This window comes from Primulina tabacum, chromosome 11 (assembly GCF_025594145.1).
Source record: "Primulina tabacum isolate GXHZ01 chromosome 11, ASM2559414v2, whole genome shotgun sequence".
Lineage (NCBI taxonomy): Eukaryota > Viridiplantae > Streptophyta > Magnoliopsida > Lamiales > Gesneriaceae > Primulina > Primulina tabacum.
The window spans coordinates 15748644-15761424 of record NC_134560.1 but is presented as its reverse complement, the minus strand read 5'-3'; the positions used below and the strand labels follow the sequence as shown (position 1 = coordinate 15761424).

Genomic DNA, 12781 nt, shown 5'->3' with positions numbered 1-12781 from the left:
AGTTATAAGGGGCGTGTGCACTGTAATTTATGGTGACATGGCACTGGAAGTCTAGGATGTGCACGTTCTAGGTGAGGGCCGAATGGTGGCACTAGGAGGCTAGGGTTTTGAGTGGTTTGGTGAGGGTTTTGGTGGACTCCACTATGAGAAGGCTGAACCAGGCCAGGGCATGATCTATGAGGGTCCAACCGAGGTCTAGGGGAGGTCAATAACTGGCTGGCCTTGGGTTTAAAGGAGGTGGATTGGATAATTGGCCGATTATGCTTTGAGTGAGGCGTAGCCATACGTTTTCTTGGTGGTTCGAGTGGTGCGCTTGTGTGTGACTGAGGTCTGGACTTAGTTTGTTCTTAGGTTCCTAAGGTGGGCTAAGAGGGGCTGGTGTGAGGCTGGAAATGTCGGCTTTTGGCTAGAATCGATAAACACGTGGCTTGGTGCATTAGGGTTTGTAGGAATTTTAAAGTGCCGAAAATCCAGCAACATTCAGGGTCTATTTGAGAGGCTTAATGGACTGGTCTTGATGGTTTAAGGGTGTTTAGGATGTGTATAAGGTGTGCCAAAAAGTTGGGAAAGTTTTGGTTAGGTTTCGGGTTGATTCGGGTTAAAACCGGGACCCCGGTCCAAGTTTTAAAACGAATCGTATAAGATTTGAATCAGGTCCAAGTTTACGTCTAAGAAATGTTTAAAAAATATGTTTTGGAGGGTTTTAAGGAGTTTGGTAAGCTTTGAGTCTAAATGTAGAGGTCCAGGGGTAAAATGGGCATTCTGGGTTTCCATGGAAAAATGATCATTTTGCATCCGAGTCGAGATTTTATTCCTGGCAGCGCCCTTAGCACAATTTAACATGTTTTATTTAAACGTTATTGTATCACAAACGTGATTTTTATGAAATTATGAAAAACACGTTGCATGATTGGTTTTAAAGAAAATTACGTATATACATGATTTTTATAAGTGATGAAAATGATGATGTTTTTGAAGGATGAGAATGGTTGTGACCGACGATATATGTATACGATGATGTTGAGGCCTGGGCTTAGTGGATGTTTAATACTTTCACTGATTTCCATCAGGTACCACGATTATACGTAGATGGATCCATCGAATAGAGCTGATACGAAAGTCACAACTAATGAATTGAATTCAATTAAATTAAATGAATAATTATGTGATGTTATGATGAGTTGTTTTGACACGCATGCTTTTACGATATGTTTATTTTATATTTTTAAGATCATGAAACACATTTTATTACAATACTTTTCTCTGTTGTTGGTTATGTATATGTATTTGCTATTAACGGTACACGTGTGTTGAGTCTTTAGACTCACTAGGCATATTTGACGCAGGTGAGCATGTTGATGAGGAGGCTGGAGGCGCCGAATTTTGAGTATATAGGGCTGAATGTGCGGACATGACCCGAGGACCATATTTCCCACACATCACGTTTTTCTGAGTTTAGAGTGGACATGAACATTTTCATGCACTGATTTTGATATGTTGATGATTATTAGACATTTATTTGTTTATTTTTACGCACATTTTTGGATAGACAGTTGGTCATTTTTAACTATAGAGTTTTATTTGTTATTTAGTTACGATCATTTATAAAAGAGTATTTTTCAGCAGTAGTGCATGCATGCAAGATTTTAATTTCGAAATTAAGTTTACAAAAAAAAATTAGCAGTATTTTAAGTAGTAGTTGTTTCAGTTGGTATTAGAGCAAGGGTCCTGTATAGGGTTTTGCAACCGGCAGCTTCTGCAGCTCATTCTTCAAACCTCAAGTCTGTAAGCTTTTATGTTTTAAATATTTTAAATAGTTTGTTGCTATCACCTGCATGATTGCATGATTTACATTTTACGATGATTTACAGTACATGTTCAGATGCTTTCACGATTTAAGGATTTACTGTTTTAAAAACTAGATTAAATTGCATGATGGGTTACGTTTAGAAGTTGGACAGTATTCAGATATGATACCTCCCAAATGCACCCCCAGTACAGATCGACAGGATGATATTCCTAAAGACGGCAGAGGCCCTCCACCACCGCCACCACAATCGCTGTTTGATGCAGCTACCCGTGTACTGGAGGGTATGGCTAGGTTCCCAGACCTCAGACTGATATATATGAGCAGTTTAGGCGGCTCAACCCGAAGGAGTTCATGGGCACCACTGATCCATTCCTGGCAAAGGGTTGGATTCGATCATTGGAGCTACAATTTAAGTTGCTGGATATGAAGGATGGCGATCGGGTCAAGTGCACCGCATATATGTTGAGAGATGATGCATCCCTCTGGTGGGAAATAGCAGCGCACGGGCTGAACCTGGCTACCCTCACGTGGGATCAATTCAAGGAGGCGTTTTATGGTAAATATTTCCCAGCAGATGTCAGGGGTCGTCTGACGAGGGAGTTCATGAGTCTCCGACAGGGGGATTCTTCTATGGCAGAGTTCATGCGGAAGTTCGATAGGGGCTGTCATTTTGTGCTCATTATTGCTAGACATGCCGCCCAGAATCTGAGGCATTTTATGGATGGTCTGAGGCTCACCTTGCGTCGGGATGTGATGCTGATGAGACCGGCGAGCTACGATGAGGCCACTCCATGCGCTTTTCAGGCGGAGCATGCCTTGCGGGACATTGATTTTGAGATGCAACAGAAGCAGCATCAGGCCCAGTCCAGCTCGCAGCCATAGAAAAAGCAGTTTACATGGCCAGCGAGGCAGCAGGGGCAGCAGAAGCCCCAATGACAGGTTAGGAGGTCCCAACAGTAGAGACCACAGCAGGCGCCTAAGCCAGAGAACCGTCAGCCATGCAAGCAGTGCAACCGGTTCCACCTCCGTAAATGTTTATTAGGGACCTATAAATGCTTCATTTGTATGCTGAAGGGTCACAAGACGGCAGATTGCCCTAGGAACAAGGGCCCCACTGCTGGTAGAGCATATGTGATCATCGGTAACCCTTTATGTTTAAGATTTTAATTTATCGCTTGATTTCATGGGTTATATGTTTGTTTTGAGTTTTAATTTATGGGATTGAGAACATAGAAGGAATTAGAATGAATGCTCTACCTAGTTGGATTTAGGGATTGAATTTCTTGAATTTAGAGATTTAATGATTAAGTGTATTAATCTAAAATATGAGGACCTATTTGCAAAAATAAAACTTTTAAGTGGCTATTTTCAAATTTTCTAAATATTTGGGGATTTAGGGCTTAAATTTTGAGAATTTTATGATATTATTGGCTAAATTTGAAAATTTTGGCGCACCAGATTGCAAATTTTGAAATTGTAAGGGTATTTGTAATTTCTAAAAGTTTGAGGATTAAAATTTAAAAATTTTGAGGGACATTTGGGTTAAATCAGTAAATTTATCAAAGATTTTTGTGATAATTGCTGGTAGAAAATTTCTTTAGTTTCAATGTGATCAGATTTGATGGTATGTTTTGTCACAAGAATGATATATATTTCATATGTAGCCACGTATTCATTGCTAGACTCATATGTAGCCATGTATTCATTGCTAGACTCCAGAGTTACACATTCTTTTATATCCGAGACGTTCATCCAGCGACTAGAAATCATACCAGTGGCGATGGATTTAGGGTTCGGAGTATCGATTCCATCCGGGGATCAGATATTCACTTCTCAGTTAGTGAGGGGATTAGAGCTTTAGTTATAGAGGAATGCGGTACATGCAGACCTGATTGTGCTACCGCTACCGGAGTTTGATATTATTCTCGATATGGACTGGCTATCGTCGAATGGAGCGGTCATAGAATTTAGACAGAGATCAGTATATGTCCGACCGCCCAGCGGTAAGCCGTTTATTTTTGAGGCAGCCGGACACCAACAGATGTCGCACATCATTTCGTGCATGTGTGTGAGGAAGCTCATGAAGAGAGGCTACCATGCGTTTTTGGTCAGTATTGTATTAGTGTTAGAGCCAGTCAATTAGAGGCTAGAGGACGTTTATGAGGTCAGAGATTTCCCTAGTGTTTTCCCTGACGATGTTTCAGGCCTTCCACCATGCAGAGAGGTTGATTTTTTTATCGAGCTTATGCCAGGTACCGTGCCTATTTCTAAGGCGCCCTATCGACTAGCACCTGCAGAGATTAAGGAATTCAAAGATCAGATACATGATTTGCTAGATAAGGGTTTCATTCGCCCTAGCTTTTCTCCATGGGGCGCACCGGTACTTTTTGTGAAGAAGAAAGATGGCAGCATGCGGTTATGTGTTGACTACAGGGAGCTGAACCATGTCACAGTCAAGAACAAGTACACGTTTCCCAGAATCGAGGATTTATTTGATCAGATTTAAGTAGCATCAGTATTCTCGAAGATAGACCTCCAATCCGGATACCATCAGCTGAAGTTTAGAGAGTTTGAGATGCATAAGACAGCCTTTAGCATGCGATATGGGAACTATGAGTTTTTGGTGATGCCCTTCGAATTGACAAACACGCCAGGGATCTTCATGGATCTCATGAATCGCGTGTTTCAGCCATATTTGGATAAGTTTGTCATAGTTTTTATAGATGACATACTGATTTATTCGAGAAGTAGTGAGGAGCACAGTCGGTATCTGAGGACCGTTCTGCAGACTTTACAAGACAGACGACTGTATGCCAAGTTTAGTAAGTGCGAGCTTTGGTTTGATAGAGTAGCATTCTTGGGCCACATTGTATCTCGGGATTGTATAGAGGTCGATCACATCAAAGTTGAGGTAGTCAGATATTGGACAGTACCTAAAAGCGTGACAAAGATCCGTAGCTCCTTGGGATTGGCTGGCTATTATAGGAAATTCATTCAGGGCTTCTCTTCCATTGCGGTGCCTATGACCGCAGTGACGAAGAAGAATGCCAAGTTTATTTTTGGACCGGAGTGCCAGGAGAGCTTCGATAGATTAAAGCACTCTTTGACCTCAGCGTCAGTTCTAGCTATGCAATCGGGGGAGGGGGAGTTTGTGGTATATAAAGATGCTTCGAAGCTCGGTTTGTGCACAGTGTTGATGCAGAATGACAGAGTTATAGCTTATGCATCCCAACAGCTAAAGGTCCATGAGAATAATTATCCGACTCACGACCTCGAGCTAGCGGCAGTGGTATTTACCCTGAAGATATGAAGATATTATCTGTATGGGGAGAGGTGCAGGATACTTCTTCACAGAGAAAGAGCTGAACATGAGATATTGGAGGGGCTAGAGTTAGTGAAGGATTATGACTGTGACATTAGCTACCCTCCGAGTAAGGCTAATGTTGTTGCAGATGCACTGAGCAGGAAGCACACAATGATTGCTCATTTTTCGGTACAGAGACCGTTGTAGACGGAGATTCAGAGATTCGAGCTTGCAGTTTATACCCGGGGCAATACCTCAAATCTTGCTACTCTGACAGCACAGCTAAATTTGAGAGACAGAATTCGGGCAGGATAGACCTCTGACGAGCAATTGCAGAAGTGGAGACAGAGGGACGAGGCTAAGGGCCGAAGACTGTATACAGTTGTGGATGGCATAGTAAGATGTAGAGACTACCTATGGGTTCCTGACAGTGATTCCCTGATAGGAGATATCTTGAGCGAGGCCCACAACACCCCGTACTCCATCTATCCAAGGAGTACAAGGATTTATAGGAATCTTCAATCTCTTTATTGGTGGCCGGGCATGAAGCGGAATATTCTGCAATTCGTCTCTGAATGTTTGACATGTCAGCAGGTCAAGTTAGAGCATCATAGACCCGCAGGTAAGCTTAGACCATTCCTTATTCCCAAGTGGAAGTGGGAGAATATTACCATGGACTTTGTGACAGGGCTTCCGACGACGACTGGATGAATGCCATATGGGTGATTGTCGATCGGCTCACTAATTCAGCTCATTTTCTGCAGATCAAGAAGACCTTCAGCATGACTCAGTATACAGAGCAGTACATCAGAGAAATAGTCAGACTGCATGGGATTCCAGTGTCCATCATGTTAGATAGGGATCCGAGATTCACGTCTCCATTCTGTAAGAGTCTACACTAGGCGTTGGGTACTAACTGCTTTTCAGTACTGCTTTTCATCCTCAGACTTACGAACAGTAAGATAGAGTTATTCAAATTTTGGAGGACCTACATAGAGCTTGCACGATCGACTTCCAGGGCAGCTGGGAGCAGAATTTACCTCTTGTGGAGTTCACGTACAACAACAGTTATCAGACATCTATCGGTATGGCTCAATATAAGGCATTGCACGGGAGGAAGTGCAGGTCTCTAGTGTATCGGGACGAGGTAGGTGAAAGGGAAGAGATAGGGCCGGATATCGTCAGTCAGACTGCAGAGCTAGGGGTCAAGATCCGAGATCGGATGAAGACCGCTCAGAGCTGGCAGAAGAGTTACGCAGATCAACGACGCAGAGAATTTGAGTTTGCCGTGGGGGATCATGTATTTGTAAAGGTCACATTGATGAAGGGTGTGATGAGATTCGGGAAGAAGGGCAAGCTCAGTCCAAGATATATAGGGCCGTTTGAGATACTGGAGAGAGTTGGGACACTCGTATACAGAGTTTCATTACCGTAGAATCTGGCGAGATTTCATAATGTGTTCATTGTCTCTATCCTACGGAAGTACATGTTGAATCCTTTGCATGTGCGGAACTATGAGCTACTTCAGCTAACGCCGAACCTGTCATTCGAGGAGAGACCCACACAGATATGAGATAGACAGGAGAGGAGGCTCCGGAACAAGGTGATCCATATGGTCAAAGTCAAGTGACTGAATCATTTCGAGGAGGAGGCTACTTGGGAGACTGAGGCCGAGATGAGAAGTCGCTACCCGAAGTTATTTGATATGTTTTAAATTTCGAGGACGAAATTCAGTTGTAAGGCCTAGGAAAATTCGAACTACGTAACCTGAATGCATGAAATCTATGGTTCTATTTAAAATATATGTTTAAATATTTTATGTTTTTAATTCATTGTTATTGCATAGTTAGAGTTTATTTCATGATTATTTTAAAGTTTCATCCATAGGGTTTATTGTCGCATTTCGCGCTCGAACGAGAAACAGAAACCGGGGAAAGTCAAGGAAAATATTTTTATTGAATGTTTAATTTTAATTATTTAATATGAAGTGTTTTTAAGGGTGTTTTTGAAAAATGGGCCTTGGTGGGTGTTTTTACTCGTCGGGTCGAATTTTTAACGGTACACAAAATTTTAGCGAACCAGGGACTTTTTGGAGGGCTCAGACAATATTTTCAAAAGCGTATCTAAACGAAATATTTTTCGAGACTGTTATTAGGCTTGATGTGTTTATTTTAGTGCTTAATGGGTCGAAAACCCTTTTAACCCTTTAATTTTTAATTAAGGGCCCATTAATGTATTATATTTTGAACAAAACCCTAACCCTATTATATTGAAGTGGCGGCCCCTACCTCATCCCATCAGCAACATTTTAAAAAAAATACAGCAGCCACTTCAAGGTTCTCTCAAACTTTGAAGAAAAAAATCCTTTCCCACTCCTCCGGTTCGCGTTCTTCGCAAAGGCCTTCAAGTTTTCGAGCGTATAAACGCAAAGGCACACATGTATCTTCCTTTTCTCATCATTCACGCCAATACTATAATGAATATTATGTATTTGCATGAAAACTTTGTGATCTACCTTGAGTTTGTATTTTGTTAAAAGTTTGACATGGAAGTTGCATCATTTCTTGACTCATTCTCACGTTTTCATGTATTATTGCAAGGTGCTGCTGATTTCCAAGAGTTCTAAGGGGCATGTGTGAAGTAATTTAAGGTGACATGGTGATGTAAGTCTAGGAAGTGCACGGTCTAGGTGGAGGCCGATTGGTGACACTAGGCGGCTAGGGTTTTGAGTGGATTGGTGAGGGTTTTTGTGGACTCTAATGTGGGAGGGCTGAACTAGGCTAAGGCGCGATCCAGGTGGGTCCAACAGAGGTCTAGGGGATGTCCATAACAAGCTGGCCTTGGCTAGGAAGGAGGTGGATTGGTACACTACAACAAAAGCGCTAAACGACAACGGATACTATTCGTTGTCGTAGGCCATTTGAAATTGTTGAAACTGAGGGTGTTGTTGAAAGTACGTTCGACGACAATGGTTTTAAATCATTGTCGTTGCTATCATTTGCGATGGTTTTTTAAATTAGCACCGGTAAAATTAGCGCGAGGTTTTTTCTAAGCCGTCGCTAATTAGTGACAATTTAATATATACAGTCGCTAAAATTTGCAATGGAATTAGCGACAGTTTATGCATAATCCGTCGTTAATTTTTTAAGCAAAATAAAAAAGTTTATTTTATTAATTAAATAAATCTACAAAATAAACCTACAATCTGACTATGTTAACAATATTCATGATCTTAACAAACACTTAAAAATTTACCCAAAATTGAATCTAAAAAACTTACCCTAAATTAAAACTAAAATCGTGTAAGAGAGAAAAATTTTAAGTGTTGTGGTGTGGACGAAAATAAACCGAAAACGCGGATATTTATAGACATATTTGCGACAGAGTTTGGTAAAACCGTCGCTAATTATTGGTAGCGACGGTTTTTTATTAAATCATCGCTATTAGCGATGGTTAAAAACATCGTTCCTATTAGCGACGGTTGTTTACTAAACCGTCGCTATTAGCGATGGTTAAACATATACAGTCGCTATTAGCGACAGTTTTTTTATTAAACCATCGCTAATTTAAAAATAACGACAATTTAATTAAAACTTCGCTAAATTTAGTAGCGACCGTTTTATCAAAATGTCGCTAAATATAGCCACGTTTTAAGCCAAACCATCTCTAATTTAAAAATTGCGACAGTTTTATTAATACCGTTGCTAAATATAGCAACAGTCTTAAATAAAGCGCTAAAAGACAACGATTTTCACTAAAACCGTTGTTAAAAAGTAAAATACAACTGTTTTACTTGTTAAAAAGTAAAATACAACGGTTTTAGTGAAAAACCGTTGTCGTAGGTGTTTTGTTGAAGACCATTTTTCTTGTAGTGATAAGGGTCGATTGTGCTTCGAGTGAGGCGCAGCCGTGCATTTTCTTGGTGGTTCAAGTAGTGCGCTTGCATGGGACTGAGGGCTGGGCTTAGTTTGGTCCAGTAGGTTCCTAAGGTGGGCTAGGAGGGGCTGGTGCGAGGCTGGACACGTCGGCTTTTGTCAAGAATCGATAAACACGCGGCTTGGTACATTAGGGTTTGTAGGAATTTCAAAGTGCCGAAAATCCAGCAACATTCAGGGTCTGTTCAAGAGGCTTAAGTGGACTGGTCTTGATGGTTTAAGGACGTTTAGGATGTGTATAAGGTTTGACAAAAAGTTGGGAAAATTTTGGTTAAGTTTCGGGTTGATTTGGGTTAAAACCGGGACCCCGGTCCAAGTTATAAAATGAATCGTATATGTTTTCAATCAAGTCCGAGTTTACGTCTAAGAAATTTTTAAAAAATATGTTTTGGAGGGTTTTAAGGAGTTTGGTAAGATTCAGGTCTAAATGTAGATGTCCAGGGGTAAAATGACCATTTTGGGTTTCCAGGAGAAAATGGTCATTTCTCACCCAAGTCGAGATTTTAGTCCTGACAGCGCCCTAACCACATTTGACATGTTTTATTTAAATGTTTTTGTATCACGCATGCGATTTTTAAGAAACTATGAAAAACACGTTGCGTGCTTGGTTTTAAAGAAAATTATGTATATGCATGGTTTTGATAAGTCATGAAAATGATGATGTTTTTGAAGGATGTGAATTGGTTGTGACTAACGATATATGTATACGATGATGATGAGGCCTAGGCTCAGTGGATGAGTATTATTGTTGCTGATGTCCGACAGCCGTCGGGTACCACTGTTATACGTAGATGGATCCATCGAATAGAGCTGATACGATAAAGCTGATACGATTTGAGTTGATACGAAAGTAACAACTAATGAACTGAATTAAATTAAAGTAAACGTATAAGTATACGATGTTATGATGAGCTGTTTTGACACGCATGCTTTTATGATATGTTTACATTTCTAATCATGAAACACATTTTATTAGAACACTTTTCTCTGTTGCTTGTATATATATGTATTTGCTATTAATGGTACAGGTGTGTTGAGTCTTTAGACTTAGTAGACGTATTTGATGTAGGTGAGCATGGTGATGAGGAGGCTGGAGGTGCCGAATTCTGAGTAGACAGGGCTAGATGTGCGCACATGACCCGAGGACCATATTTTCCGCACATCACGTTTTTATGAGTTTAGAGTGGACATGAACATTTTTATGCACTGGTTTTGGTATGTTGATGATTATTAGGACTTTTACTTTTTATTTTTACGCACATTTTTTATGGACGAGTTGGCCATTTTTAATTGTAGAGTTTTATTTGTTATTTAGACACGATCATTTTTAAAAAGGTACTTTTCAGCAGTAGTGCATGTATGCAAGATTTTAATTTTGAAATTAAGTTTAAAATAAATAAAATTTAGCAGTATTTTAAGTAATAGATATTTAATGTTTTGTGTCTCAAATTGAACCGAAGAACATTAATGATGCATTAAAAGATGAATTCTGGGTCAATGCAATGTATGATGAACTTGAACAATTTGTGTGCAATGATGTATGGGACCTAGTTCCTAGACCTTCGTATACCAATGTTATTGGAAAAAAATAGATTTTCAAAATAAAACAGTTGAGTCCGGTAATATCATTCGAAACAAGGCTCGGTTGGTAGCTCAAGGGTATACAAAGGTTGAGGGGGTTGATTTCGATGAAACCTTCACACCTGTAGCTTAAATTGAGTCACTCTGACTGTTGCTTGCCTTGGCATGCCACATGCGCATCAAATTGTATCAAACAGATGTAAATAGTTCTTTTTAAATGGAATGTTAAATGAGGAATCATATGTAAGTCAACCAAAAGGATTTGAAGATCCACATAACATGGACAATGTCTATAAGCTAAAGAGGCTCTATATGGACTGAAACTGGTCCAGGAGCATGGTATGGTAGGTTGGCTGATTATTTGATCGACTTTGGCTTTAAACGAGGTGAGGTTGATAAAACCTTTTTTATTCAAAAATTGGAACATGATATTTTGATTTATCAAATCTATGTATATGACATTATCTTCGGTGCTTCATCACAAAAACTTGTTGATAACTCTGTCGAGTAATGTCTTCACAATTTCAATTGAGCATGGTAGGAGAGTTGAATTTCTTTCATGGATTACAAGTTAAACAATTGCATGATGGTATATTTATGTTTCAATCCAAGTATGCTAAGAATCTGGTTAAAAAGTTTTCAAATGATAATTGTAAGCATATGAAAACTCCCATAGGATCAAGTGAAAAATTGTCTAGAGAAGATGTTGCCGACGGTGTTGACAACACAATATACCGCAACATTATCGGTAGTCTTTTGTATCTAATTGCTACACACCCCGATATTATGTTCAGTTTCTGTTTGTGTGCTAGGTACCAATAAAATCCAAAAATATCACACCTAAAAGCTGTGAAATGCATACTTAAATACATTGCAGGTATAATAGAGTTAGGATTGTGGTACACACAAGAAACAAACACAAATTTGATAGGTTTTTCTAATGTTGATTGGCCAGAGACATAGATGATAGAAAGAGCACATCGGGTGGATGTTTTTACCCAGAGAATAACCTTGTATCTTGGTACAGTAAGAAGCAAAATTGTGTGTCCATGTCCACAACTGAGTCTGAGTATGTAGCAGCTGCTAGTTGCTGCTCACAATTTATTTGGATTAATCAAATGATTGAGGATTATGGTTTTCACAGTGAAATCATGATGGTATATTGTGACAACTCCAGTGCTATATACATTTCTAATAATCTTGTTCAACACTCTTGAACAAAACACATAGACATAAGACATTAATTTATTCGAGATTTGGTTGAAAAAGTCATAATTCGACTGAAATTTGTTAGGACTAAGAACTAGCTGGCAAATACATTTATGAAACCTCCGGACTTTGAGATATTTTTCAATCTTCGAAAGTCTCTCAGCGTGGTCATACAATGTGTCATGCCCCGTGTCCGAAGCGTATGTGACATCCGGCATTGTTTAACAATTACTTGAAAACAATTAAGCACGTATAATAAAATATTGTCTTTACAATGACAATTAAAATTACATCAGAGTTTCAGATAGCGGAAACAAAAGGAAAATAAAATCTTGTGTCTTGATCTCGATCATCGATTCACCAACCCCAGAAAGCCTCTTGCTCCTCCTCATTTATTTGTTCTTCGTTTTTATCTAAAATTTGTAAGGAGTGGGTGTTTTGGGAAACACTCAGCAAGTGGGGGTCGATCGATTTTCAAAGATACATATAGAACTTAGTTTTCATAAAACGTCTTTTTAAAATACTTTCAAAACTTATTACCCTTAACTTATCATAACAGATACAAATCGAATATGAGACATAAGTTACCAGATGATTCAGAACAGTTCAGAAGCAAAATCAGATCATTTCAAAAACAAACACAACACTGTTACTCCTATCATTTCCATGGTCAAATTATCCTCAATATGTTAGTCCTCTAAGAAGTGAGGCCAGAACAAGGTTTTATACCCACCGATGGAGGCCAGACAGAACATGGTTTTATACCCACCAATGGGGGCCAGAACAGAACATGGTTCTATACCCACCAATGGGGGCCAGACAGAATTACAATTCTCGTCTCATTTCAAATCAATTTGTAAGAGTACAACACAGAATTCATATTTACCAGACATAACTTATCAGAATTTCAGATATCAAAATTTCAGACGGATTCAACGGAAT

The 12781-nt window shown here is 39.5% G+C and overlaps 1 protein-coding gene across 1 annotated transcript; it reads left to right on the top strand.

Annotated features, from left to right (window-relative positions):
* Window positions 1–2161: 2161 nt before the first annotated feature.
* Window positions 2162–2692, top strand: LOC142519667 (uncharacterized). Its single transcript, XM_075622700.1, has one exon. The coding sequence runs from the start codon at window positions 2162–2164 to the stop codon at window positions 2690–2692; it is 531 nt and encodes a 176-aa protein (XP_075478815.1).
* The last annotated feature ends 10089 nt before the right edge of the window (window positions 2693–12781 follow it).